Here is a 27,314-nt window from a genome sequence, read left to right as displayed (position 1 = left end):
ACAAAAACAAACTTGGTTCTTATTTTCATTTTCAATTTGTTCCAAAACATAAATAAAAATATTGTTCTTATTATTTTTGAATATATGAATGTTGAGACCATACAATTCTATTTTCTTCTATTAAAAAAGAAGAAACAGCTGAAATAAGAAATGAAAACGTTACTAAACATGACCTAAATTTCTAATTCCCGAGTGACTAACATATTAAGATATCCAATCTTTCTGAGGATCAAATTACTTATATGATCATGGTAATTGCATAATTGGTCAATCATGTACCTAAAATAAAACATAGTCAAATCATGATCGACCCAAATTGGAATATATCTTGGAAATTGCACCATAGATTTGACTTTTCAAAACCCTGATGAGAAAAGTGTTGGTTGATACCAATTATTATTGGGACTTAATGATATTTTAATAACTCAAAAGCCACAATACATCAATGAATCCAAGGCTTGTTTGAAGGGTCAAAAAACAAAATGCAATTACGAAAACAGCTTTAATTATTACTTTATTTCTTCCTTTTTTTTTTTCCTTTTAAATCTCAAGGATTTATAAAAATAGTACAAAAATGACCTAAATTGTAAACTTAAAAGAGTCCCATGAGACCAATCAAAAATCAAGTTTGCTTCTTTTTTTTTTAAGACGCAAATAGTGACATTTTTATAAATACATGCTTATTCTTTACCATTTAGATTAGTCTTTTTTTAATAATTATTACGAATACAATATTACATTACAAAATAAAAGATACATGATTCAAACTTACAATGCATTAGATAAGACAACATTAATATATGTAACTAGTGTTATTTGACAACTATTTTGTTTTTAGTTTCTAATTTAAAAAAATTATATAACTTCATGCTTTCTTTCTCATAGACCTTTTTTTCTTCTTCTTAGGGACGCATTTAAATTTTTAGCCAAATTAAAAAAAATAAAAACAAAATTTTTAAAACTATATTTTAGTTCTTAGAATTTGACTTTTTAAAAAGCAGTGATAATAAATTAAAAAAGTTTAAAAAATAAATGGATGAAAATAAAATTTATAAAATTAATTTTTTAAGACAAAAATAAAAAAAATAAATAGTTATCAAACATTCAAATTTATCTAAATTCTGTTGGTATCTAACTTTTAAAAAGCCAACATGAAAATAATTTAACTGATTAAAATATATATTCTTAATAAAAAAAATGGATTCAAAAAAAAATTTAAGGAAAAGAAAATCAATAAAAGCATTAAAATTCACTCTATTATGATATTGGTGGGACAACTTAAAGGAATTTTTATTTTTATTTTTTTACGAAATAAGAATAACAACTTAACATGAAACAAATTGCGAAAAAGCTAAATTGTCCGGCCACGAGGGAGTTTGACAACTCCACTCTTCCCTCAAATAGTTTTCCATCCCTCGTGTGGCTAAACCATGGGCCACCTTATTTGCCTCTCCATTGATATGTCTCATTGAAACTATTTCCATATCTTCCATCATCTGCCAAATTTCTTTTAAAAGCCAAATAATTTCAGTTTGATCTTGACAATGTCTGTGAAGTAGATGAATTGCTTCGAGGGAGTCAGATTCCAAGTGAATTGGTCGATAGTGTTCTTGTTGAATTGCACGCAATCCCTTGCGAATAGCCATCACTTCTAGGTAAGTAATATTTCTTTCCGCTCTTATAATTCTACAGCCTGCTTTGATGACTTCTCCCTTCTCGTCTCTTAAAATCCAGCCATTCCCCCCGATGTTTGTATCAGCTCGCCATACTGCATACGTATTTAACTTCCATGAATTTGACGTGGGAGGTTTCCATCGGGCTCCTGTATTGTCTCTAATTCACCTTGTCAGATGCAAGTCTTTGTTTGTTGACTTTCCTTCTAGATTTGTGTTTCGACCTGCACTATTGATTTTGTATCTGTCAATCGCCAATTGAATGTCTCTAGTTTCTGAATGAACACATTTGAAAATTGATTTGTTCATCTGCCAAGCTATGATCATGTTTCTTCTATGTTCTTCTTTACCAGCCTTATCAATTAGCCACTCCCAATACTCTTTTGTGGTCCAGTTTGTCCTATCAATGTAGAAAAAATTTGCTTCAATAGGGTTGCAATTTATCCACATATCTTTAGTTACCTTACATTCCCATAAGATAGGTTGGGTAGTCTCTTCTTTTTCCTACAAAAAGGACAAAACAGATCAGTAATAATTCCTTTCTTCACCAGATTAACTTTAGAAGGAAGAATATCATTATAACTCTTCCAACAGAAAATTTTAATCTCTGGGGAAACATTAGTTTTCTAGAATTTCTTCCCCCACAACTTTTGATTTTCGCCATGAGAAGTAGAACATTCTTTTGCTCGCTCCAATTCCATCCCCAAGTGATAGGTGCTTTTAACATTGAACAACCCTCTTTTGTCTTTATTTCATATAATTTCATCTTCTTGACTCATGTCGCGGTAAATGAATTTTAAGAATCATTTCAACTTCCTCCTCACAAAAGTTATCATAGACAAGATTTTCATTCCACCTTCCCCTCTCACTCATTAGACATGCCACAGAATTGTGCTTCATCCCATCTTGGACATAAACTGGCGTGTAATTGCCTTCTCGAGAAATCCATGGATCATTTCCGATGGTAGCCACATTCCCAATTCTCCATCTACAGCCTTTTACAAACAAATCTTTGCCCCACATTATACTTCGCCAAACAAAAGAAGGATATGTCCCAATTTGAGCAAGTTACCATGAATAAAATATTTTCCCAACTTAAGGAATCAATGCTTACAAAAACCACCAAGAAAGAGGACAAAAGGGAGTTTGGCTAGTATTGATCAATTAATTAATAAATCCATCTTTTCTATAATCATTATCAATAATTGAATAATTAATCACGTTAATTTGCATAGTAATTGGGGATAAGCCTTGGCACACACACCCTAACAAAGCTAATCAAATTAAATTACAAGAATTAAAAAAGGAAAACCGATGTTAACGTCTAAAAGCAAATAAAGTTAAGAAGGGGGGAAAACACAAATTAAATATATCCATTAAAATTAAAATCCATCTCCACTACATTATAAAAGAAAGAAAAATATATAAATAAATATAGTAATGGGATTGTGATTTGTCTCCAAGATATGGATACAGCCCATAGAATCCCAAGCCTTGGATTTTGTATGTCTTTTTCCTAAAACCATCATTAATTCCTCTTTATTTGGATGTTTAGTTAGCCAACTATCTTTGACTAATCTAATCTAATTTAATTTAATCTAATCTAACCTAGAGAGAGATTAATTAGTAAGATACCCTATTAAGAAATTTGTAGTGAAAGCTTTATCCCCAAAAAAAAAAAAAATGTAGTGAATGGTTGTTTTCATGCTGTGTTTTTAAATAATGATAGTTTTTTCTTTTCATGGAATTGGTAATAGGCAGTTAAAATATTTGTCCAAATATATGGACAACAATTGAGTCTTGAAAATATAGCAAAATATTTGAAATTAGATTGTTTAATCTTCTAGATTTTTAAATATATCAAATGAGTATATATATATACAAACGATATATCATTACTTGGGTTTTGTGTTTGGGTTGAGTGTATATTAGACTTTTGATTTTTCTTCTGCATGAGCTGCATGATTGTTCCTAAATTTTACTATTTTTACCCAACTAAATTAGGGTGGTGATACATTTACAAATTCCTATTAACTTTTTTTTTTTTTTTTTGCTATTCTTGCAAGCACCCCATTCTTAAATAAAAGAGTACAAAATGATAAATTTTCCAAATTTGGACCATGTTCAATGGATGATCCATTAATTTATGTCTATTAACATGATAAGGATGATATAATAACTATGTAATAGGGACAAAAATTACATTGAAATCTTATTTTGATGTTTGAATTTTCGTTTATTTCATTTTAATCTTTAAACTTTGAAATGTTATATTTTAGTTTTTGAATTTGATATAAAGAAAACCTTTTAGTTCATATCATTATTTTGTTTTGTAAAATATTTAACCAAAACATAATATAGGCATATATTTTTCTCATTTACTTGATGAGTAGTTCATGTGGAAATCATACCTAGTAGGTTAGATATTAAATTTCAAAATAAATTAATATTTATGTAAGATGTTAAATGAAAAACACTAAATAATTTTAATTTTTATGCAAACTTTATGAACGAAAATAGAAGGTTTAGAATGTAAAGATGGCAAAAATAAAACATCTCAAAAGTTGGAGGGGAAACCATAATAGATATAAAAATTAAGAAAACTAGAGTAAATTTTGAATCTATAATTCCAGAGTCAAACTTTGAAAAAGTCAAATCAATTACTATCAATGCTGAATAATTTTGACATTATTTACTATTATTGGCTACTTTTTAAAAACTCACTTATGGGAGCTATGTAATGTGATGTAAAATTAGCCCATTTGGTTAATTTATTTATTTCCACTCACTCTTTTTTCCCAACCTAAACATATTTAATAAAACACACCCACTAATTTTTATATAATAATCTCAAAAGCATAGGTTATATATATATAAATACACAATATGATTTGAATACATATATATAAATCTTCAATGATTGCCACTAAGTACACATTTTATGTGGGGGAGGCTACGAATCTTTGAAGGGTCCCTCACCCTTGAAATTAGGGGTTTTGGGTCCTAATTTTTCAATCCCCTTTTTGTTCTAAATTATTGAATTACAATCCCATGCATCTTCTTTAATTTAATTAATATCCTAACAACAAAGTTCTTATTTTCCTTCAATAATTTGATTTATAAATAATGTTGTGAAATGTCAATTGCTATCAAAATAAAAAAAAGTTGATGGGTTTAATAATTTGATTGCAATGGAAGAAGACGTGAATACAAACAAAAGAAATTATAATTTGGAGGATCTTATATTAATTAAAGGATGGCCACTACTCATTACTTGGCTTCATTGATGATTCCCATTTTCTTTATGGAAATTGTACAACTTGAGTTGCATTTACATCACCATTTGGAATCTACTAATTGATTCCTCTCTCTATATGTATTATTCTATAAATTTTACGGATCAAATTTGTATTATATAAAATTAAGAAGTTCAAGTTATATTTGATACGTAGATTTATTTATTTCATGCATTTTATAAAAGACTCAAAAACCAAAATACAAGCTACGAAGAAGTTTGTAGGGTAAAAGAATAGTGTTGAACATAATTATTTTTCAACCACAACATATGATATAGTGACAAAAGAAAGGTCACGTTTAACTAAAAGGATAAATGGAAATAATACATACGTTAAAATATACTATTTTGGTCCATCTAATTTTAAAATGTTCATTTTCATCTCTATACTTTTAACTTTGGTTCATTTTAATCTCTGTTATTTCAAAATATTCATTTTAGTTCATGTATTTTTAAAAAGTGATAATTTTAGTTTCTATTTGCAAAATTTGAACACAAATTCTAAACTTAACAGAAACCCTTTAATATAACATAATGTTTACGTTTAGATAAATCTAGAGTGTAGTGTTATGTTAAAATTGTGATAGAAAACATGAGATCAAAGATAAAATTAAGGGACCAAAATTGTCATTTCTTAAAAGTATATGGATTAAAACGAACACTTTGTATAGAACTAAAGTGAATCAAAGTTAAAAGTACAGGAATTACAATGAACATTAATACAGAGATCAAAATAAACCAAGGCTGAAAGCATAGAAACCAAAATAGTATTTAAACTAATATATATATATATCTTTTATGACTTTGATAATCACTCTTACAGCTAGGGGTGAAAGAAATCGATCCGAATTGATTCGGGTCGGTTTGGTTTAAATAAAATACGTCGAACCGAACTGTTCCATTTTAACCGACTAGGGCTTCACCTTTATTTTCTTGAACTTAAAGTGTCGCCTCGCCTCCCAGCCCCCTCCCCCCAAACGACTCACAACCCAGGTGACCCGTCTCCCCCCAAATGGACGGCACACCGTCGGCGACTCACCTCGATGGCCTGTGAGCGGTGACCCACGACTCACCTCGACTCACCTCGATGGCCTGTGAACGGCCGACGACCCACGACCACAAACTGCCGGTAACCGAGGCAGAGACAATTCACGATCTTCAGATGTTGATGGCAACGGAATCGAGCGATGTCTCGACAGCGACTCAATCCGACAATCCAAACTAGTGGTCATGGCTGCGTGGGTAGTGATCGGTGGTCATGGGTGGTGGTTTTTGCTTCTCCATCCTTTACTTATGGCTTTTCAAAATAAAAAATGGGGGAAAAATTGGGGTTGTTTACATATTCTTTAGTAATTTTGAATTTTTGCTTTTCAAAATGGTTATGTGGTGAGAAGTTTCTGTGTGGATTTTGAGGTGGTGGTTTAATGAAAAATTGAGGAAAAACAACTAGGTTTAGGTTAGAAGAAGGAAGGAACAGAAGAGAGCAAGAAACGTAAGGGAAAAAAGTGTAAAATTCTTTGCAAAAAAAAAAAAACAAAAAAAAAGTAAAATGTCGGGTCATATCGGTTTGGGTCGGGTTTGACCCGAACAACTTCAGTTCGGGTCCGTCGGTTCGGTTTCTCTAAAAAACCAACCCAACCTGAATCGATTACACCCCTACTTACAGCATAATTTCTAAAACTGGCCAAAGCAAACGTAGTTTAGTGATAATTGGAATATATAGGTTGCAAACACACAAAAAATCTACGATTTGAGAACGTGAGAAAAAAAAAAAATAACTACCATTTGGAGGAGGATTTTTCCTGCAAATCTTAAATATCCCAAATTGGCCACATAATTAAAAAATTCTTCGGAGGTCGACCTTCTGTTAGGTGTCGAACAGAATAATAAAATTCGAATTATTTTAAAAATTAATTTGTAGTTTGTAATATATTAATAATTAGTTTTATTTTTAGAAATTGTTATAGGAGGAAAAATCGACAGGTAAACAGAACTAAAAAAGTGGCGGGTCGAAGATCGGGCCATTGGGCCAAGCCGAGCAGGCCTCAGCCCATGGCGTTCCCAATGGCCTTCATCAGTAAGTTCAAGCCAGCTTCATTCCCCCGATATCCGTTACAAGCCTCCTTCTCGCCGTCATCCGTTAAAAAGTTACGTGCTGAAGAAACCCTAAAGGGGCCGAGTGACTATAGGGAGAGAGGTGAACAAACCCTAGATGTAGGCAAAATAGAGAATAGTGACTTGTACTAAGGGATTTCGTTCATTGAATTGACTTTGGCATCGGAGCCCGTGTGACTAGGGTTGCCTGATTTAGTCTAATTTGAATTTTGTAGATTCCCAATTATCGAAATTGTTGCAAATCCCGAGGCAATATCTATCAGAATCTTAAACACATCAAAAATCGGCACCGTCTGTGGGGACGTGTAATCATACAACCAATCATGACACCGGAGAAAAGTCCACAACTTTCTGACGGCGATTGTCATCCAAGAAGGAGGCTAAACATGGATGACCCTCAACTAGGAGGAGCTGGAGACGGAACGAGCCGACTGGAAGGCCGAGAACTGCTCGAGATCCCTGTTACTGCCGTCCTGGAGCAACTCTAGAGTAACTTTGCAGCCCTGGAAGAAAAGATGGAAAGCATGTTTCAGCACATGACCCAACTATTTAAACAATTAGAGCAGCAAGAGACGGATCAATCACCTCTTCTCAGGGATCTCCGAAAGGGAAAGGGTCCTGTACCAAGCGAGGTTGAAGAATCGACAAACAACATGCAGAGCAGATTGAGGCTGGGATGAAACGACAAAGACTGTCAGAGTCCACAGAAGGACAAAAGGCAAACAAAGTCCCAATGCAAAATGAAGGCAAAGGCGACCAGAATAGCCCAGATATTGAGTCATTAGATTTCGACAAGGAGAAACCAGCAAAACGACCCGAGCCGTCAGAAAGACAATTAGGTCAGAAAGAAAAAGGGTTTGATCTCGAAGAGATACTAGACCAAGCTGATTCACCATTTACGGAGGGATCATGGAGGAGAAGGTACCTCCGAAATTCAAACTACCAGCTGTAAAGCAGTTTGATGGGTCGGCCGATCCGGTGGATCACCTCGATGCCTATCGAGAATGGATAGTCATATATGGAATGTCGGAAGCAATACAGTGCCAATTGTTCTCCTTCACCCTTAGCGGGTCAGCTAGAGTATGGTTTCAACAGCTAAAACGAGGTTCGATCTCCAACTTCAAAAGTTTGGCAAGAGCATTCGTGACCTAGTTTGTGGGAGGACGGGCTCGAAGCTGACTCGTGGGGCTTACCTTCTAACAATCAAGTAGAGAACACAATAGAGAGCCTTCACGACTACGTTGCTCGGTTCAACGAAAAAAAGTTGCAAGTCGAGGGTCTAACTGATGCGTTGTTCCTACTAGCATTCATGGTTGGAATAAAGGATGAGCACTTGTCATTCTCGTTTGGAAAGAAAACCCCGAGCACTTTTTCAAAGGCTCTGAGCCGGGCCCAGAAATATATGAGCGTGGGGGAATTTGTCCACTCGAAAAAGGAGTCTGAAGAAAAGCGGTCCGACCAGAAAAGGAATGGACAGGAGATAAACTACAAGTATAAATATGGGAGAAGCGCGATCGAACCAACCAGAAAGAACTACCCCGAAAATTTGAGAAGTACACTCCCATGATAGTCCCACTCGAACAGGTGTTAATGGAAATCAAGGACCAGAAGCTATTCCGGTGGCCAGAGAAAATGAAAGCACCTTCTAGTGAGAGAAGTAAGGGGAAATACTGTCTTTTCCACCGAGATCACGCCACGCCATCCAAGACTGTTTTGACCTCAAAGAAGAAGTGGAAGGACTCATTCGGAGAGGATATCTCAAAGAATATGTGGAGAACCCTAAAGCAACCCTAACTGAAGAGAATGACAGCAAGTCACATGACAAGGAAATCCGAACAATTATGGGTGGTCCAACGGAGCCTGGTAAGAAGAGAAAGGCCAGTGTATAAAAAGCAAAGACAAGTCACGATCAACCCGAAGTATATCATACCTTTCAAGCAGGACCACCCCATAAAATTGAATTCTCGAAAAATGAAGCTCATCACCTCTTCCATCCATACAATGACACGCTGGTCATTGCTCTAAAAATAGCAAACACAAAGGTGCATGGAATTTTAGTGGATGGGGGAAGCTCAATCGACATCATCTCCTTAACGGCATATAAAGTCATGGATCTAGGGGAAAAGTCGCTTAAGAATAGCCCCACACCTATAATAGGGTTTGAGGGAGAGCGAGTCATCAGAGAATGAAAGATCGAGTTACCAGTGACATTTGGAAGTGGGTTAAAAAGCATCGTCAAGATGATAGAATTTTTGGTTGTCGACTATAAATCTTCTTACAATGCGATATTGGGAGGACCGACCATACATATGCTAAAGGCAATACCATCCACATATCACGAATCAATGAAATTTCCAACGCTAGGGGGCATATGAGAGATTAAGGGAGAACTACAGATATCTCGTGAATGTTACTACACTTTTTTGAGAGGAAGCATTTGAGGAACGAGAGTCTCCTACACTTGAGCCAGGAGCTATAGGATAGAAGCAATTTGGTTAAAATTCTTTCTTTTCTGTTCTTTGAAAAAAATTTCTGTTATATTTGCATTCGACTTCTCATTTTTTAATAAAGCTCTTGTTTTTCGTTTACTTGAGAAATTTATTATCTACATATACACTCCTCAAGTAGGGGGCATAGAGATGTCCTAAGGCTGAGAGGCCGAGAAGGGCTCAACGTATGCCGAATAAGCGACAAGTAGCTGAGGAGGGTTCGGTTGATTGATAATTCCAAATGTTGCTACAAATCAAGGAAAGAAAGTAGATGCAAGTAAAAGTAAGACAATAACATAACATAAAAGCAAACAATGCAGACAATATGGTTTTCCACCAAAGTACTCTCCACCCTCCTACCCATCGGTATCTTCTTCATCCATGTCATCAGGGGCACTACATTCAGCCTTAAAGTGCTCCTGAAGAAAAGTGTAGTCGACAGTCAGATTCTCTCTGGAAACCTGGCGAAGAGACCAGGAGACGCCACACTCCATTGGGACGTTTTGCCGGTCAACATACTCCTGCGTTTTTCTTGAATTCCCCAGCTAAGAATTCAGAGTTGGAGAGTCGAGCGTTGACCTCGTCAAGCTTACCTTGCACATTAGCAAGCGCATCTTGTGATTTTCTTTTCTCGGTCTCCAACTCACGACGAGCGCCCTCCAATAGGCTATTGGCCTGATCCAAGGGGGAGAGGGCCCGATCTAATTCCTCCCCAGGGCATAATGATAGCGAAGGTGGTTGATTTCATCGACAACCCGACCTGAGAACACCACCAGACGATTAAAAACCAATCAAAGTCATAAATAGACGTTAGGTAAAAAGGCTACGACTGGTACTTCAAAACTGTAGATATTCACCTGGTGGAGGTCGCTTAGGCATGCATTGATGCTGTGCTGAGGATTCGACAAACTAAAATCCGACCTACTCGACAATTCTCCGAACCCCTAACAGAGGCTAAACGCCCTTTCCAGGTAAACTACCCCGTCTACATCAGCACTATATGGACCGGAAAACGGGAAGGTTGAAGCGTGGGAGGAAGACCCTGGATGCCTGCGAAAAGTAGAGGGAGTAGGCATCTCTTGTAACCGAGCAGAACTCCGAGGTGCGGCAGAGGGCATTGGAGGCCGAGCCTGCCGAGATGGGGGGTCCTCCTCTGTCAAATCAGTCACCTCAATGTCTGAAGCCCGACTAGAGCAGGCCCCTGAGCTCCGAGCATTTCGACGGCGTTCTCTTTCATACAAGGAAGCGCTCCGTCTCGACATTTCTACAAGTAGAGATAAAAGTCAAAATTGACTTTCACGCAAAGCGAAAAAAGGGTTTCAACGACTACCTAGAGGATTATGAGGGGAAGCCAAGCCAAAGTCCACTAAATTCTGCTCTTTAACCAAATATGGGCCCCAACGCTCGGTATCCGGTAACTGGATGACCGTATGATAGAAATTGAACGTCTCGATGGTAAGCTCACAATTACTAGGAATTGTCAACAAAAAAAAGAGAAATATCAGAAAAGATGTCTACAGAAGTCCTGATAGAGCTTGAGAATATACTTACCTAACTACCTACACTCAGTCGGGACAGGGAAGTATAATCTTCTCTCGTCACGGGCTAGCCAATCGCCACCAACAAGGAACCACTCGTCCTTCGAATGCTTCACCGAGGAAGAACCCATAACAAGAACTTGGTTATGAGAACTAACATAAAAGTGAAAGTTATCCTAGGGACTGTGTTTGAGGTAATAAAGCGACATGAAATCAACAGCTATTAAAGGTTGCCCGCCCCCGAGGAACAACCACAAAATAAAGCAAGTGATCAAAGTAGACTACCCATTTGGAACGATTTGGGAAGGAGCTACTTGATTAAAAGCTAAAAAAATTTTGAAGAAAAAGAGGCAACGGTAGACGGTCTCCAAATTGGAACATGGTTGCATAAAATACAGCCTCTCCAGGAAAAGATCCATCAATACTTTCTTCCGGATTCGAAAGACGAGGGCTAACCAAATCCGGGATGTGATACTTTGAACGCAAGCGACGAAGGTCCCTAGCCGTAAGAGTGGAATTATCCATCCAGGACGGACGATAGGGACAGACTCAGACGAAGAATTTTATGACGACCCATCATTTGAGGAAATCCACTCAAAATTTAGACCATCACTAGTCGCCATAAGAATAAGGAAAATCAGAAAAATGAGGATGAAATAGAGAGTTTACCTTGAAGGAAAGAAATGATTGAAATTGGAAGGTGACCCTAGAAGAAGGAAGAGTGCTCGACCGGTGGTACTTAACCATTAGGCCGAGAACTGCTCGGCTCACCTCCCTAAGTGACCATCGATCCGAGACCAGCTCGACAGCTCCGAGTGACATGTGACCTTCTTGATCATGGGTACGATGTGACACAACAAAAGAGTAAGACAAAAGTTGTTTGACACGCTATATGAGACGCCCGTGGTCTCTTCGATCAAAGGGAAGATTTGACACAACAGAGGGATAAAGCTAAAAGTGGCTCGGCACACTGTTCGAAGAACCTATGACCTTCTCGGTCAAAGGACAAAAAGAAGACCTTTTTATCTTTCTCAGGCTACGCAGCGCATAGGAAATCACGAGTTGATGTGATAACACCTACAGAGGAACCCATGTCTGGCTCGACGGTCGAGGAGGAGTAACTGTGTTTCAGACACTCTTACTATCAAGGAGATAAAAATAAAAGTTAAAAAACATCACCTTGAGAGTAGTGGGCAATAGGAGGAAAAGTAGACAGGCAAACAGAACTGAAGAAGTGGTCGGCCGAAGATTGGGCTATTGGGCCAAGATGGGCAGGGCTCGGCCCATAGGCCGAGCCTGGCGTTCCCAATGGCCTCTATCAGCCCGTTACAAGCTAGATTCATTCCCCACAAATCCGTTACAAGCCTCCTCGCCGTCATCCGTTAAAAAGGGGGGCTTAGCGACTACAAGAAGAGGGGTGAACAAACCCTAGAGGTAGGCAAAATAGAGAATAGTGACTTGATACTAAGGGATTTCGTTCATTGAACTGACTTTGGCATCGGAGCCCGTGTGACTAAGGTTGCCCGATTTAGTCTAATTTGAATTTTGCAGGTTCCTAATTATCGAAGTTGTCGTAGATCTCGAGGCAATATCCATTGGAATCTTCCATGCATCAACAGAAATATTTGTAAAAAATCCCTCATTATTTGTAAAAAACCCCCTCATTGTACCAATTTCGTTAAAAGGTAAAGGTAAAATTTGACTAAAAAATAACTTTTAAATTAGGCAGAGATCAAAAGTATTTGAAATTATCTTGCCTAATATTTTAGGTAATTATACTTTAGTCTTTAATTATTTATAGTTGTAGAATTTAGCTTAAAAGTTTTGTTAAAATTTGTTAATAAAAACTAATGTCATTGAATTACTATTTTATTTCGTCATATCTTAGTATTTATATATAAAAGCATATAGAGGTTGCGGTGGTATGTCGTCTCTCCGAGAGAAAACGAACGTACAAAAGAATAACATCCGAATTATTTTTAAAATTAATTTGTAATTTGTAATATTTTAATAATTAATTTTATTTTTAGAAATATTTCTAAAAAATCCACTGATTGTACCGATTTCGTTAAAAGATAAAGGTAAATTTGGACTAAAAAATAACTTTTCAATTATGCTGAGATCAAAGGTATTTGAAATTATTTTACCTAATATTTTTGGTAATTTTAGTTTTGTCTTTAATTTTTTAAAATTGTAGAATTTAGCTTACAAGTCTAGTTTAAATTTGTAAATAAAAAATTGATGTCATTAAATTAGGGTTTTGTTAACATATCTATACACGCCTTGGATGTCATTCTAAAAGATGGATTTGTTGATGAGGTAGATGAATTTTCTTTTCATAGATGGATCAGGTAACATTAGAGTGACATGTTTATGTGCCTAAACATGTAAATAAAGTAATAATTTAATAATACATCAACTTTTGTCAATAAACCTCAACATTTTTTTTTCACAAAATGACCAAAAAGATTAGGATCCATTTTGTATTTTTAGCAAATTATTTTATACATGAATATGAATGCTGAATGAAAGTTGATGTATAAGCAAGTTACCATACTCAAAATCAATCTTACGTCTAAGAGAAAATCATATTCTGACACTACAACTACACTTAATACAAAATCAAGTTCAAACAAAACCTATGTGCTAAATTTTATCAAATTTCAATTTGAATTTTTGATGCCACTTCATTTAATTTCTCTTGAAATTGTTTTTTCATTTGACTATATTTTAACTTTTATTTCTTACCAAATTTTGTATATAAATAGAAAGATTGAAACTGCTATTTCAAAAAAAAAAAGAAAAAAGAAAGATTGAAACTGTATAAAAAGGTTAAAATGTGGGTGATGATAGCTCACAGTGATAATTGGGTCGGCCCACTGAACCCAGAAAGGCCTGGGCTTGACCAGGTTTAGGCCTAACACACAAAGTATTGTTTGAGGCTGGGGTGGATCAATCAACTTTTTTCATGAATATGCTTAAATTATTATTATTTTTTTGTTTGAATTTCGTTGTTATCAAACCAAATTAACTTTTTCAAATCTTACCTCAAGTTATTGGTTATTGGTTATTGGTATTGAGTAGTAATTTTTTATTTGTTTTTAATTTTTAAACCAGAATTTAATAGACGTTTTCAATTAAAATTTATTATTTTTATTAAAACTTATAAATTACTTGTATATTTCTTTTATAAAAAATTTGGTTATGGTATGTACTATATAATGCAAAATATTAATATGATAATTTATTATTTTTATATATTATAAAATTTGAAAAGTTGAATTTTTGGACTGGATTGGGCCGGTCCCAATTCAAAACTTAAGCTAGGGGCGTTCACGAGTTAGGTTGGGTCGAGTTAGGAGAGTATTTTAGATCAACCCAAATTTTCGGATAATTGACTAAATTAAGGAATCGAGGAAACCGATTTCGATGGTCAACCCAATCCAAAAATTTCGCGTTGGTTCGGTTTGGGTTGTCTGGTTGCTTCATGGTGGCGATGAGGGCGAGCAGAGGTATATTTGTGAATCACGAGCAGATATGAACCTGCTTCACGGCGGGGACAAGCAAATCTGTGGTCACGATGGTGACGAGTAGATCTGTGGGGCACGGATACGAGCAATGAGTAGATGGCTTCATGGCGGCGATGAGTGTGGACTGTGGACCTGCATAGATGATAACTCTCCTAAAGAGAGTTATTTGTGTCTAAAATTCGCATAAAATAGCTAAAGATAATCTCATCCAGTCCCCTTATTCACTAAGTTGTGCCTAAATTAGCCATTAAATCAAGGTTCTCCTATATAATACTAGTGTTGTGCCTCTGCTTAATAGCAAGAGGGACGAGTGCAAGTGCACACTGTCACAAGTAATAATCTGGAAATATTCCAAGTTCGTCTCCTCAGGGACTAGTTTTCTTTTAAAATTGATTTTGCAAATTGTTGGAATGAGCAATCGAGTTTGTGATAAAAATTGGTGAGATTGGTTGAACACGAAAAACACACGAAAATAATAGAATTTTGAAACCAACCCTCATACTACTGACTAGTTCGAAGAGAATTGAATTACACCTATCAGAATCTCATACTAAATTTACTCTCTAATTGCAAACTGGTTCAACTCCTATTCCATACCGCTTTTGGTTTGTTTAGAAGATTAGGCCAGTATTTAAAATATGTCTGTAAAATACTAGAAGAATCCTAAGTAATTAAAACTCCAACTTACGTTTAATGGGTAAGAGAGCCTATGTCTAGGATCTTGTTTAAGTTCTTATGTCTAAGTAACTTCTCATTGTATCTTGATGAACTCCATTGACTCTAACCTTTTCAGAATTAAACTCAACTGTTGTAATTTAAACAAGTGGCCAGCAAGTAAAATCAACTAGATTAATTAACTCAATCAAGATAAGCAATTTGAGCGTAAATGTCGTGCTATCTGATAGATGTAATTAAAATGATGGAAACTAAGTCATTCGTAGGAGGGTTGGAAAAACAAATTAGCTACTCATAAAAACATGAAAAATAGAAATAATAAGAAGTGGATTGAAATAAAATATCATATTAAATTTAAGAAGTAATTACAATAGCTAAATTAAAATCGAGAACCAAAATCTAAAGAAAATGATAACAACAAAAGGAATTGCAATAAAAATAATTCAAGGAATGTTGAGCAAAATTAAAGACAAAACAAATTCTAGAAATGTAAATTCTAAGAGGAAACAAGCTGGAATTTTAAATGTCAACTGAGATGCCTTTGAAGCTTGATGGAACTTGGTATTTATAAGCTAAACCTTGCAAGTTGGTGGAGAAAATCTTGGGTATTTGAGTGGAGGAGCTATAATGGGGCTTAACAGCATTTGGTTGCACGGATCAAGGGATAGGTTGAGATTTCTTCCAACTGCCCAGTCAACAAACGTCCTTATTTGTAGGTGGAGAATGCGTCAGGCGCATTGCTGAAGTTTCTGGAGTGTTGGCGATGCGCCAGACGCATCGCTGCTAGCTTTAAGATAGCCTCTGTGTCATCTGCAATAGGTGCATTGCTGCTTTTTCCTTCCTTTTCTCTATAAAACATATATATTTCCTCATAATTCCATCTATTTATCCAAAACCAAGTGTACAAGTCTTTCCTAAGAAATAGTCCCATTTATACCGGATTCAATGCATGAAACATACGTTTTTAATTTCAGAAGACACTAAACATGCACAATTTGTAAACACTTTTTCCTAAAATTCAAGACTTATCAACTAGCATTTATATAAATTATCTAATTTTGAGTATTTTGCTGCAGCTTTGATGACACTACAACATCGGGTCTAAAAAGAGACAAAAAGAAGCAAGCTGGCAGTGAAAAGACTTCTCAACGAAATTTACCATAGTAACGGGAGGTTTCACCTGGTAGTGAGAGCTGGGCCCCACAGGACTTGTTTTGTTGCCCTAAAATCGGAGGGAGGTATAAATGCCAACAAGAAGAGAAGCCTCTAGACACACACAAGACATTTCCATTTCATTCTTGAAATCACTCAACCCTCACTTTAAGAAAACCTCTCCAACCGTTCGAGGAAGTCAAGAGGAGAAGAAGACCAGACAACTGCAGTTGAGAAACAAGCCGAGAACTCTTGTTGGGAGCTGATCTTCAGCTCCCTCTCTTCATCTTCAAAGCTCTTGTATTGTTTTTATTCCTATATTTTTGATTCCCCTTATGACATTGGAGATGTCGTGAACTCATTTCAATGGCTGTAACTTTGTTGTTTTGCATCAATGATAGTGTGCTTTGATTTGAAGTTGTTGTATCACTCTATTTTCAATGTGTTTGATCTCCATATTGAAATATCTTCTTAATAACTTCATTTCGAGCTAGAGGTTACTTGAGTTTAGAGTGTGGTAACTTAGGGATAATCACCACCTAGCTTGGTTAAAAACTGTTCATATATGCTGTTATCGTTTGTCTAAGAACTCTAATGGTAGAAAATTTGGGGTGTTTGGAAAAACATCTTGTTTGTTTGACCACTGCATTTACTTCATTAATGGTGCAGCATCGTTAGAGTAGCCCAGAAAGAATCGTTGTTCTCTCCCTCTTACGCCCTTATTTTCATAAAAAGTTACTCGTTGATTGTTTATGTTTGTTAGCCCTAGCGAAAATTTACGTGTGTTTAAGAATATAATTGAAACGCTCCATTATTATTTATTTTAGCATTTATTCAAAAGAAAAAATTATTTAGTTGAATACACTGATTTTTTGGGTAAATAGTGAGTGTTTGGGTACTTAATCTCTGTGGATTCAAACTTTTTATTATCTGCTGCGACGATTATACATATAAGAACTGGTAACATAATCTGTAGACAACAATAGGGGAAGGATTTGCTCCAAAGAAGAACGACACAACAAGATTTCGAGTAGTAAAATAAGATTGAAGGAGATGGAGATGTGAACAGGGAGAAGTGAGATTGAAAGAAAGGGAGAGGTGAGAGACGAATAGAGGGAGATGAGAGAGAGGGAGGGAGGGAGATGAGAGTGTAGGAGGCGGCACAAAAGAAAAAGAACTAGGAACCCGAAACTTATTAAAAATCAGTTCGATTCGAGCTGAACCAAAATTTTCTTTTTTAAATTCGAGACTGAACTGAATCGATCGGTTCAAGAATTTTTTAACCGAATCCAAACCGAAAATTTAACCAATCCAAACCTACTCGGATTGTTCGGGTTATCAGGTTGTTTGAACAGTCCTAAATTAACCTATATCCTATTCAAAAGGTCGACGGACCACTTCAAAAGTAAATGATTTTCTTATAAATGATCTATATTCTTCAAAACAGAAAATCTATTAAAAAAATAATAAATGTCAAGGATCCAATTACACGACTTTTCACCTATTCTCCATGCCATCTCATTCCAAATTCCAAACTTAAACTTAATTTCTTTGATGGGGTCTGTGAAGCTCCCTCCGTCGACGGCGCTGAAATGGGCGGGGTTCGTCTCCGCCGTGTGGGTTCAGGCCATTTCCGGCAACAACTACACCTTCTCCAACTACTCCGACGCCGTCAAGACTCTCATGAATCTCACCCAGCTCCAGCTCAACAATCTCTCCGTCGCCAAAGACGTCGGCAAGGCCTTCCGAATTCTCGCAGGACTTCCAGCGGAATCACGGCCCTGTTCGTCTCCGTCATGTTCTTCCTCCGTGAGATCCCACCCTCAGCCGCAGCCCAAGCCCAAGAGGAGGAATCCAACTACTTCGCCGTATTCAACACCCTCGCTGTCGTCGTCGCTCTTTTTGGGAATGACATGTAAAACAAACCAGCCTCAAAATTGGGGTCGAAGGACAAGTGGCAAGATTTGAAGAGTTTGGCATTAAGGGACACATGTGAGGCTTAAGTTTTTTTTTGGAGGTTTTTAATTTCTTGGAAAATAAAAAACTATTTGGACCTTACAACCACTGACACTCTCCTACCATTCCTCCTTTACTCATTTTCCTCCCTTCTTTATTCAATTTGTGTTTCCTAATATTTTTACTGGCCTAGTTTCGCATCCAAGTCGTGCCGATTTTACTTTCAAGGTAATAGTTCTGTCCACACGTAAATCAAAAACTCCAAAAGAGTTCATATCAAGGGAGAAGCAGAGCACACGAATTAACGAAGTGCTGCTGCTTAAGGGAGAAGCAGAGCCAAACAGTTCCGAAACAGGGGATGGGGAGGCGGCGGTGAAGGAGGAGGAAATAAGAGTGGTGGAGGAAAAGAAACGACCGGCGATCGAAGAAGAGCACACGATTTTGGGGTGTTTTCAGAAAATGGAGTTGCCGCCGGCGAGAAATTGAAAATGAGTTGGCATGGAGAATGGGTGAAAAGACGTGAAAACGTGAGGAGTGGGGAGACATTTTTCTTTTAAATTATTGTTTTTGTTTTTTTTTTAATTTTTTAATTTGAACCAATTCAAGTTTGACCCGATCCAAAATTGAACCAATTGTACAATTGTACATTACTTGTACACATGATATATGCCACGTCAGATTTCTGTTAAATCTAATCAATTTTTTAATCATAGGGACTAAATTGTTATATTTTGAGAGTACATGGACTAAATCGTTACTCTTGAAAGTTCGAGATTAAATTGTTATTTTCACCAAAATTCAGTCGAGATTAAATTGTTATTTTCACCAAAGTTCAGGGACTAAATGTGTTTTTTAACCTAATAAAATAACATTAAAATTTTGTTAATAATGTGCTAAATTAATTATTTTATTGTAATAAATTAATTTATTAAAGTATCTATTTAATTTTTTTTATATAAAAATGTAATAAATTGATCCAAATAAATAGGGGATGAAAATGTTTAATTTTGTTTACAAATTGTTTTATGATAATTATTAAGATTGATGGCTAAATAAAACCAACAATATTGAAATAAAATCAACAATATTTTAGATATATCACTTATAATATATTTACTAAAGAGTGAAATGTAATTAAAATATAATTACTTAAAATTATTTTAATTTAACTTAATAAAAATAAATTAATTATTAAAGATTAATTTCGATTACTTTTAATGCTGTATACACATCATTTTGCCAAATATGTGTATATTAAATTTTAGTTAAATAAAATTGTGTTAAATTGTCGGTGTAACTAAAGTTTAAAGTTTAGAATTTAGAATGGTAATATAAAATAATTAATAACTTAAAATAATTTAATTTATATTATTTATTTTTATGATTAGTTATTAATCAATGTTTACAATAACATAAAATTCATATTTCTAGAGTAATCACATAAGATAAAAATATGTATAATTTATTTTCAGACATTTTAATTTCATGCATCTTAAAATAAGATATATATATAACCAAACACAATTATCTTCGATTCTCAATCCAGGAAAGCAGAACTGCATGTAGTAACCCTTATTTTTTTTTTATTTATAAGAAAAATAATAAAAATATGTTTAGCGACTATTTATTGTTTTTTTTTTCTTTCAAATTTTAAATTAAAAAAATAAATATTTTATATTAAGATTATTTCTAAAATTAAATATCCAAAATTTTTATATTATATTTAATTTGTGATACTTATTATTCATTTTATAAGTAAAAAATTGTAAAATAATGCTTCTATCTATGTTTTTTTTTATATCCACAAGTCTCCAAACCAACTTCTATTTACATTTTGAAAAAAAGAAAAAAAAGTTATAAACAGAAACAAGAAAGAAACAAGAAATAAAAAACGTTTCAACTTTACACAAATTTTAAAATATTTCTTAAAAATGTGAAACTATAAATAGAAGTTTCTATTTTTTTTAGAAAATTAAAAATAAGAAAAAAAGCAGAGGAATAATATCAAACCGCCCTGTATATATTAACAAATTACAAATTTCGCCATTTGGCCAACCACTCTCTCTCACCCATCAAAGAAAGAATAAATAATAATAGTAACCTTTCACAGATTACAATGATTTCGATATTGATGGATCCATAAACGTGTCTTTAAATGATTTTTTTCATCTATTGTTTCGCTTTAATTACATTTCTATTTTTACGTTTTGTCGTTTGACAAAAAATATAGAAAATATCAATAAAATACTACTAATACAAGCATGATAATATGATATCAATACTCAACATTTTTTCACTTATTTTTAATGAATGAATTCTTAATTGTTAATTTTGATATTTGTTATAAATTTTTTGTTTTGATAATATTTTTTAGAAATGTATATTGACATTAACATTTTCATAAAATTGAGATCATCTATGCCAATATTTAAAATATTCGAATATGATTATATATATTTCTATTTTTCCTTAAAGTTGAAGCATAAGAAGTTAAAAGAAATATATATTTAAAATATAGTTCAACTGATTAATATATCCATTTTCGATAAAAAAAAAATAGTGAGTTCGGAATTGCAATGACACGGTGCACTACAAATTATAAGCTTAAAAAAGACAAAGTAAAAAAGAAGTTACCAAAAATAGATGTTATTTCATTCCCTTTTGATACATTCAAGAAAAGTGGGCCAACCCATACAATGTACCTAAACTCATTCCCATCTCCACCTTGATTAGCAAACCATCTTATGCCTCTGTTTCTGTTTCTGACCACTTTTCTCTCTCTCTCATTCCAATACTTTGATTTACAAGCAGAGCCCAGAGGCAGTGGGAAACGTTTAGGAAACAGATTTACACTTAATTTTGATCCAGATCAATTTTACAATATGGATCTAAACTTTATCAGCTTCCTCCAGCTCCCCCCTACTCAAAGGGCTCTTCTCTCAGGGACAGACAGTCACAGAATCATAGAAACAATATCCATCTTTTAAAAATAGTTTCAAACACTCCTATAATTCGCACCGTTAAGGAACGAAGACCGTTGCATTTTAACGGAATTAGTACATGTGACATGAGCAAAATAAGTCACAGGTATTAACTCCATTAATAGTTACAGTGCGAACCATAAGGGATGTTTAAAACTATTTTTAAAACACCAAGAATATGATTTGCAGATTCTGTAGCTATCCCCTTTTCAAGATATATGAGAGTGAGAACCTATGACTGATTTGCTGTAATTCCCACAAAAGAATAGTGTCATCTTGCAATGGTTAAGAAGGTAAGTAGCAGTCTATGTTTTGATCTGCAGGCCATCCAAACTCTTCGAGGAATGCCAAAACAACTCCATTTGACCATCCAAAACCAGTCTAGATTCAGAACAAGATCAGCAAGCAATTAGATTAAAGAATTAGAAACTTTCATTTCTTAATAGTTCAAATGAGGGGAAGAGGAAAAAGCAAGTTGGTTCATGTACCTGAGGGATATATTCACCTCCTCCACCAAAGTCTCCACACTTTTCGACATCGTATTTCTCATGCATATACCCTGTATTCTTGTAAGCTACATAGTTGGTTCGGAGCCATTTCATGGCGATATCTTCCGCCAATGCCCTTGCTTCTTTCAATCCGGATCTTGCTAGTCCCTCGACAATCATGTGCTGAATTGGCGCCCAGCCGTTCGGAAAGTCCCTTTTTGTTTTACAGATTTGAAAGGTTTGAGTTTGGATTCCAAACAAAGACATTCAGACAGAAAAAAACCAGTTCCTGAGATTCAGTACTACTAACCATTGTTCTCCTGAATTGATCAATGATGTTGCAATCCCAGCATTGCAAAGCAAGCCAGAGTTCCGTAAACTTTTCAAGACTTTCTTCAGCTGTCTGTTATCTGAATGTACAGGCAAAATGAAATAAATCTCAGTTCTTACGTCTTTCCAATCGTTTTTTAACTTCCAAAGAAATTTAGCTGAAAAATGTATATGATCAAGAGGGATTTGCTACGAACCGGAGTAGAACGATTCGATCCACAACGGAATGAAGTTTGAAGCATATATTTCCTGATTCTGGTTCCGAGCATCCCATGTGTGGGCTCCCTGAAGGCATCACCAAAAGTCTCAATCAGCTTAATTGCTAAAAGAAACGTTTCAAAGGCTGAGAAACTTTTCAAATTTCTGTATGTATTTACCTTGTAAGAGCCATTTTCAAGCCAGTAATCCAGCCATTGTCCCTTCTCTGAATTCCAAAAAATAGCGTTGATTGTCCTCTTTCTGACTATAGAAGCTTCCAAGAAGTGATCTGCAGTGCAGTAATCTCCAATAGCTCTTGCCAAATTGGAAATGTCAAGTTCCATCTGAACCAATGCATACATCAGTTGTGCAAATGATGATAAAAAGGAGAGTCTGATATTCAGAAAGACTGGTTCGAGCCATACCTTGAGTACAAATGCATTGAGATCAACAGGCAGGATTGAAGATGTAGCCAATGTCGATAAGTCAGTCGAATCCCTTCAAGAAGCAAGCTCAAAAGAGTTAACTCAAACTGAATAAACTCTTAGCTCTGCAGATATTCCAGATCACAATATGTTATACCTCATCCATCTTGAACTGAAATCCCAACCAGATTCAGCTGCTGTTGCGAGTTCTCGGTACAGATGCTGCTTTTCATGGTTATTTACTAACTTCGAAGCAAGTTTCTCGTCCTGCCGATGGTAAATTATAGAGTCAAACACACGTTTACATACTATTATATCAGATGATTATATGGCAGGTAACTAGGATCCAAGAGGAAAACGCACCAACAGTGAAGATTCCGGCCTTGGTTCGTTCCACATGGCATAATACCTACACAAAGAATGATTTCCACCAGGAGCATTCCGGACAGCAACCGAATGGAATCCTAAAACCAACCGGGGGAATAAGTTACGAACTTATTAAAACTAAGGAAATTGATTAAATCATATAGTCGATCGCTTCGGCGTCTCGCCGTACCTGAATTCCAAAACTTGTGCTCTTCGATCAAAGCTGGGAGTGCAGTCCTCACAAACTCTAAATCCTCTGTCCTAAGGTATATGTCATAAACCATGGAACTCAAGAGGGGAGGCTGACTGCAAAATGTAATCCACAGTTCTAAAATCAGTTTCCAAAACTAAGATTTGAACAAATCTTTCACCCTCAGTAAACACATTATTCATGGGGGGGATTCTGAATGAAAAGTTTTTGAATCAATGATCAGCTACTGTAAAACAGTTCAAAAGATAATTTACCTTCTGTTAGTGTAATAAGCTCTGGCACCATTCAAAACATGGCCAAAATCTTCTATCATTGAAATGAGATTGATAACAATTCCCTTTGCAGTATCATACATTTTACTTGCTAATAAACCTCTGCACAGAATGTGGAAAAACAAAACCATTATTATCAAGCAGGGCTGAGCCAAAAAACAAATGAGGGGGCCCAATGCCCCCTAGTTTGTCTTACATTAAAAAAAAAAGTAATTATAGCTATAAGTTAACATTTGAAAGTTGTACTCTACTTTTGGATTTGATAGATTATATTTATATATTTGCCGTTTCTTTATGGAAAATATCTAATCTGAGTGCATTTGCTAGGTTTTACGGTGGAAAATTTCATTGAAACAAGTTGGACAGCCTGGGCATTTTTCTTCAGAAAATGACAAAGGGGAGAAACCAAGAGAAGGCTCCGCAGATAAGAACTATGCGAAGGAAAAAAGTCAAAAAAAGGCCAAAATCAACCAGCAAAAGCTTTCTTGGAAATGAACATGGTCAAGTAAATCATTAAAATAATGAAAGAACTGGAGACCGAACCGTAGCCTAGCCGCCATACCTGATAATCCAGTACGAATCCCAATAGTAAATTTCCCGGAATCTTGATCCCGGAACGACGCAGGGTTTCGGCAGCGGCAGCAGAGTGTGGGAATCCGGCCGCTTGAGGAGATCATCGGAGGTTCTACGGCTGAGATTCTTCCAGAAATTATGGATATCGAAAGCCCAAGCTCTGACCTCCGCGTTCTCGACCTTGGGCAAAAAGCCCGTAGGCTGGGGGACAAAATCCGCCGGCTCCGAATACACCAAATCGTTTCCGGCGCCTCCGAAATACTCCCTAATGAACGTCTTCAGTTGCTCAACCGGGACGGAGCCATTGGGGGCTCTCTCGAGGGCATCGAATGCGAGCTCGGTAGAATTGAGATCGTACTTGAGCGACAAATCGACATAGTATTTCAGATCGAAATCCAGCTTCCCGGAGGAGTTGAAGGCAACGAGCTGAAGGCGCTCGAGGAACCTGACGAGGTCGGTGACGGGAACGACGGGGCCTCGGTCGGCGGCGCGCGGCAAGAGAACTTCCGGCAGGGTCATGGCGGGGAGAAGGAGCAATGGGAGAGGAAGGAAGAGTAGGAAGAGGGAAATGGAAGAAGAATGAGAACAATGGGAGGCGATGGGCATATTTATTATGGAAATGGAGGTGATGACGGAGTGAGGAGTAGGAGAGAGAAAAAGTTGCAGAGGAGAGAGAGAGGGATTTGCGGTGAAGGAAGAAGGTGGTGACTAGGATTTGACAGAAATCGGAGGCGAGTGCTGAGAATCAGGAATTGGGCACAGCTGCATAGGGAAGAAAAAGGATTAAACAAAATTGATGCGATCAAGTTGTTGGGTTTTGATTTTCGGTTTCTTGAAAACTTTGAATTTTGTCCAATGGGTTTTATCCAATTGGCGAATCCTGCACTTTCCCGGAAACTTCTCTCTCTCTCTCTCTCTACAAATTTATGTGTGTTCTTGTTCTTGTTGTTATAGCAAAGTTTGGTCGAAAGTTACTCATGCGGGTCGAGATTTTGATGCCATGTTCACGTACATATCCGTATTTGTTTGATAGTAATGTTGTATTTTCAGTCATTCTTAGATATTTCGGGCATCCTAGATACCTATACGAGAGTGATCTGAACAATTTTAGATGCCCTCTGTAACATGAGTTTCTAATATTTCCGTATTAAGGACATATTCTTTTGACGATTTTGTCCCTCATCGTTTTTGTTCTATAATATTTTTCATCAATAATATTTATTTCTCATATATTTTGCACTAATTCATTGATAAATGTCTAAATATAATTTTATTTACATGCTACATTTAGATATAAAATAAACATTAGACAATGGTATAATATCTTAATTTGTTTTTAATTCAAATATAGGGTGCAATCTTTGTTTATTCTACTCTTCCAATAGTCACCAAACATAAACTAAAATTGACATAAAAATATAATATTAAATTAATAAAAGTAAAATTTTTATATGAATTCAAATAATATTAAATTTAACATATAAATTATATGATAACCGCAAATGCCATTTTTGAAACATTACATAAATTTACAATATTTCATGAATAAATTCTGCAAAACAAATATGGTTATCAAAAATATTCCCAGATATCTTTATAAATTTCCCTACAAAACAAAGGTGGTTATTTGAAATTTCGGACATCTAAAATTTCGGGTATATGAGATTTCAGATATCCGAAAAGACAAACGGCCTCTTTTAAGTTATTTTATTTTCATTGATTGCAGACTTTAAATCCAACTTTGGTTTGTATTCCAACTTTTTTTGTATCAAAAGTTTGAAGAAGTTGCTTATTAATTTATTTTGTTAAATATATGATTTTGTTGTTTGGATAAATATTTTTTAAAATTTTAGTTCTTTTATCATTTAAAAAGATTTGATTTAAACTCTTATGTTTTAGATTAGGGTCCAGGGATGACCTTCTCATGTATGTTGGTAAACATCGTTAGATAATAGTATTTGAATTAGATTAATGGTATTATTTGAATTAGATTTCCTATTTTAGGAATTATACTAGTATAAATATGTTTTTAGATTTGTATTTAGAGTAATTTAATTTAATGAAATCTTATTTGTTATTCTCCTTCATTTTTATCCTTCCCTATAAGTTATCTATGGTATCAGAACAACCTATAAGTTATCCAATATGTATGGTATCAGAGCAATCTCTGAAGGGGATGAAGAAGAAGTATTCTTGGAGGATGATTGGATTTGATTAGTTGATTTGATTTGAATTTCAAGGTGAATTTGATTTTGTGGTATTTGTTTACTGTGTTGATAGTTTGCATTGGTGTTTTGCATGGTGGTATTGGTTTAAGTTCGTTTGTAAATATTGGTTTGCGTGGTTTCTAATTTGTAGTTGGATTGTGTGTTGGGCATGGATGGACTTGGTTTGAAGCTCAATTGACTTGAAGTTTGAATTCGATGATGGTCGTCGTGTAACGAAACACGAAAGATAAACAACAAAATGGAAGCAAAAGAAAATATACGAATTCATTGGAATGAGAATTGTTACAAGAATTTATAAAGAAATAAGAAAACCGACCACTAATCCACTAAATATACCACTAGTCTTAAATTTCTCTCAAATCAACACCATAACTCTACTAAGCCACTGACCTATAAATTCTCCCAACATACCTCCACTCTTCTATTAAGCCTATAAACTCTTTCAACTTCCATCCACTCTTCAACTACTTAATTAACTCTTAAAAAGTGGAAATTCTAACCAATAAACTAACACAATGTTTACACTAATTCTTAACAGGTCGTGGTATTGGTATTGACATTGGTTGTTGGTTTGCCTTTGTCATTGGCGTTTGTTGGTTAGCATTGACGTTGGGTTGACATTGACATTGGTATGATTGTTTGTTGGCATGTTGCATATTTTGCCCTTATCATGATATTAGTTTTGGGTTTCATTTATGGTTTAGTTTTAGCTTTGGTATTGGGTTTGGTTTCATTTTGATTTAAACATTAGTTTTGGCTTATTTACCCAACTCACAATTAGTATTCTTGAATTTGAGAAGGGATGTTAGATAATATTTT

At 35.3% G+C, this 27,314-nt stretch overlaps 1 protein-coding gene across 1 annotated transcript; it reads right to left on the bottom strand.

Moving 5' to 3' along the window:
• Positions 1–21,053: 21,053 nt before the first annotated feature.
• Positions 21,054–25,384, bottom strand: LOC111015267 (putative trehalase). Its single transcript, XM_022290227.2, has 11 exons — positions 24,257–25,384; positions 23,677–23,796; positions 23,402–23,517; positions 23,209–23,309; positions 23,003–23,112; positions 22,846–22,918; positions 22,600–22,764; positions 22,420–22,507; positions 22,203–22,302; positions 21,893–22,106; positions 21,054–21,785 (listed from the first exon to the last, which is right to left on the bottom strand). The coding sequence occupies exons 1-11, from the start codon at positions 24,871–24,873 to the stop codon at positions 21,690–21,692; spliced, it is 1,800 nt and encodes a 599-aa protein (XP_022145919.1). The 5' UTR covers positions 24,874–25,384; the 3' UTR covers positions 21,054–21,689.
• Between the last annotated feature and the right edge of the window lie 1,930 nt (positions 25,385–27,314).

This window comes from Momordica charantia, assembly GCF_013281855.1.
Source record: "Momordica charantia cultivar OHB3-1 chromosome 6 unlocalized genomic scaffold, Mcharantia_2.0 BLBB01000006.1, whole genome shotgun sequence".
In the NCBI taxonomy this organism is placed as follows: Eukaryota; Viridiplantae; Streptophyta; class Magnoliopsida; order Cucurbitales; family Cucurbitaceae; genus Momordica; species Momordica charantia.
The sequence above is the reverse complement of the archived record's forward strand: the minus strand, read 5'-3'. Positions and strand labels throughout refer to the sequence as shown.

What these genes read in the sequence shown, in the direction of transcription:
- LOC111015267 (XM_022290227.2), bottom strand. Translation starts at nt 24,873, where the DNA reads ATGCCCATCGCCTCCCATTGTTCTCATTCTTCTTCCATTTCCCTCTTC. An exon ending in TCAATGCATTTGTACTCAAG is followed by an intron (nt 22,765 to 22,845) that starts GTATGGCTCGAA and finishes GCATTGGTTCAG; the next exon opens with ATGGAACTTGACATTTCCAA. An exon ending in GATCGAATCGTTCTACTCCG is followed by an intron (nt 22,303 to 22,419) that starts GTTCGTAGCAAA and finishes CTGTACATTCAG; the next exon opens with ATAACAGACAGCTGAAGAAA.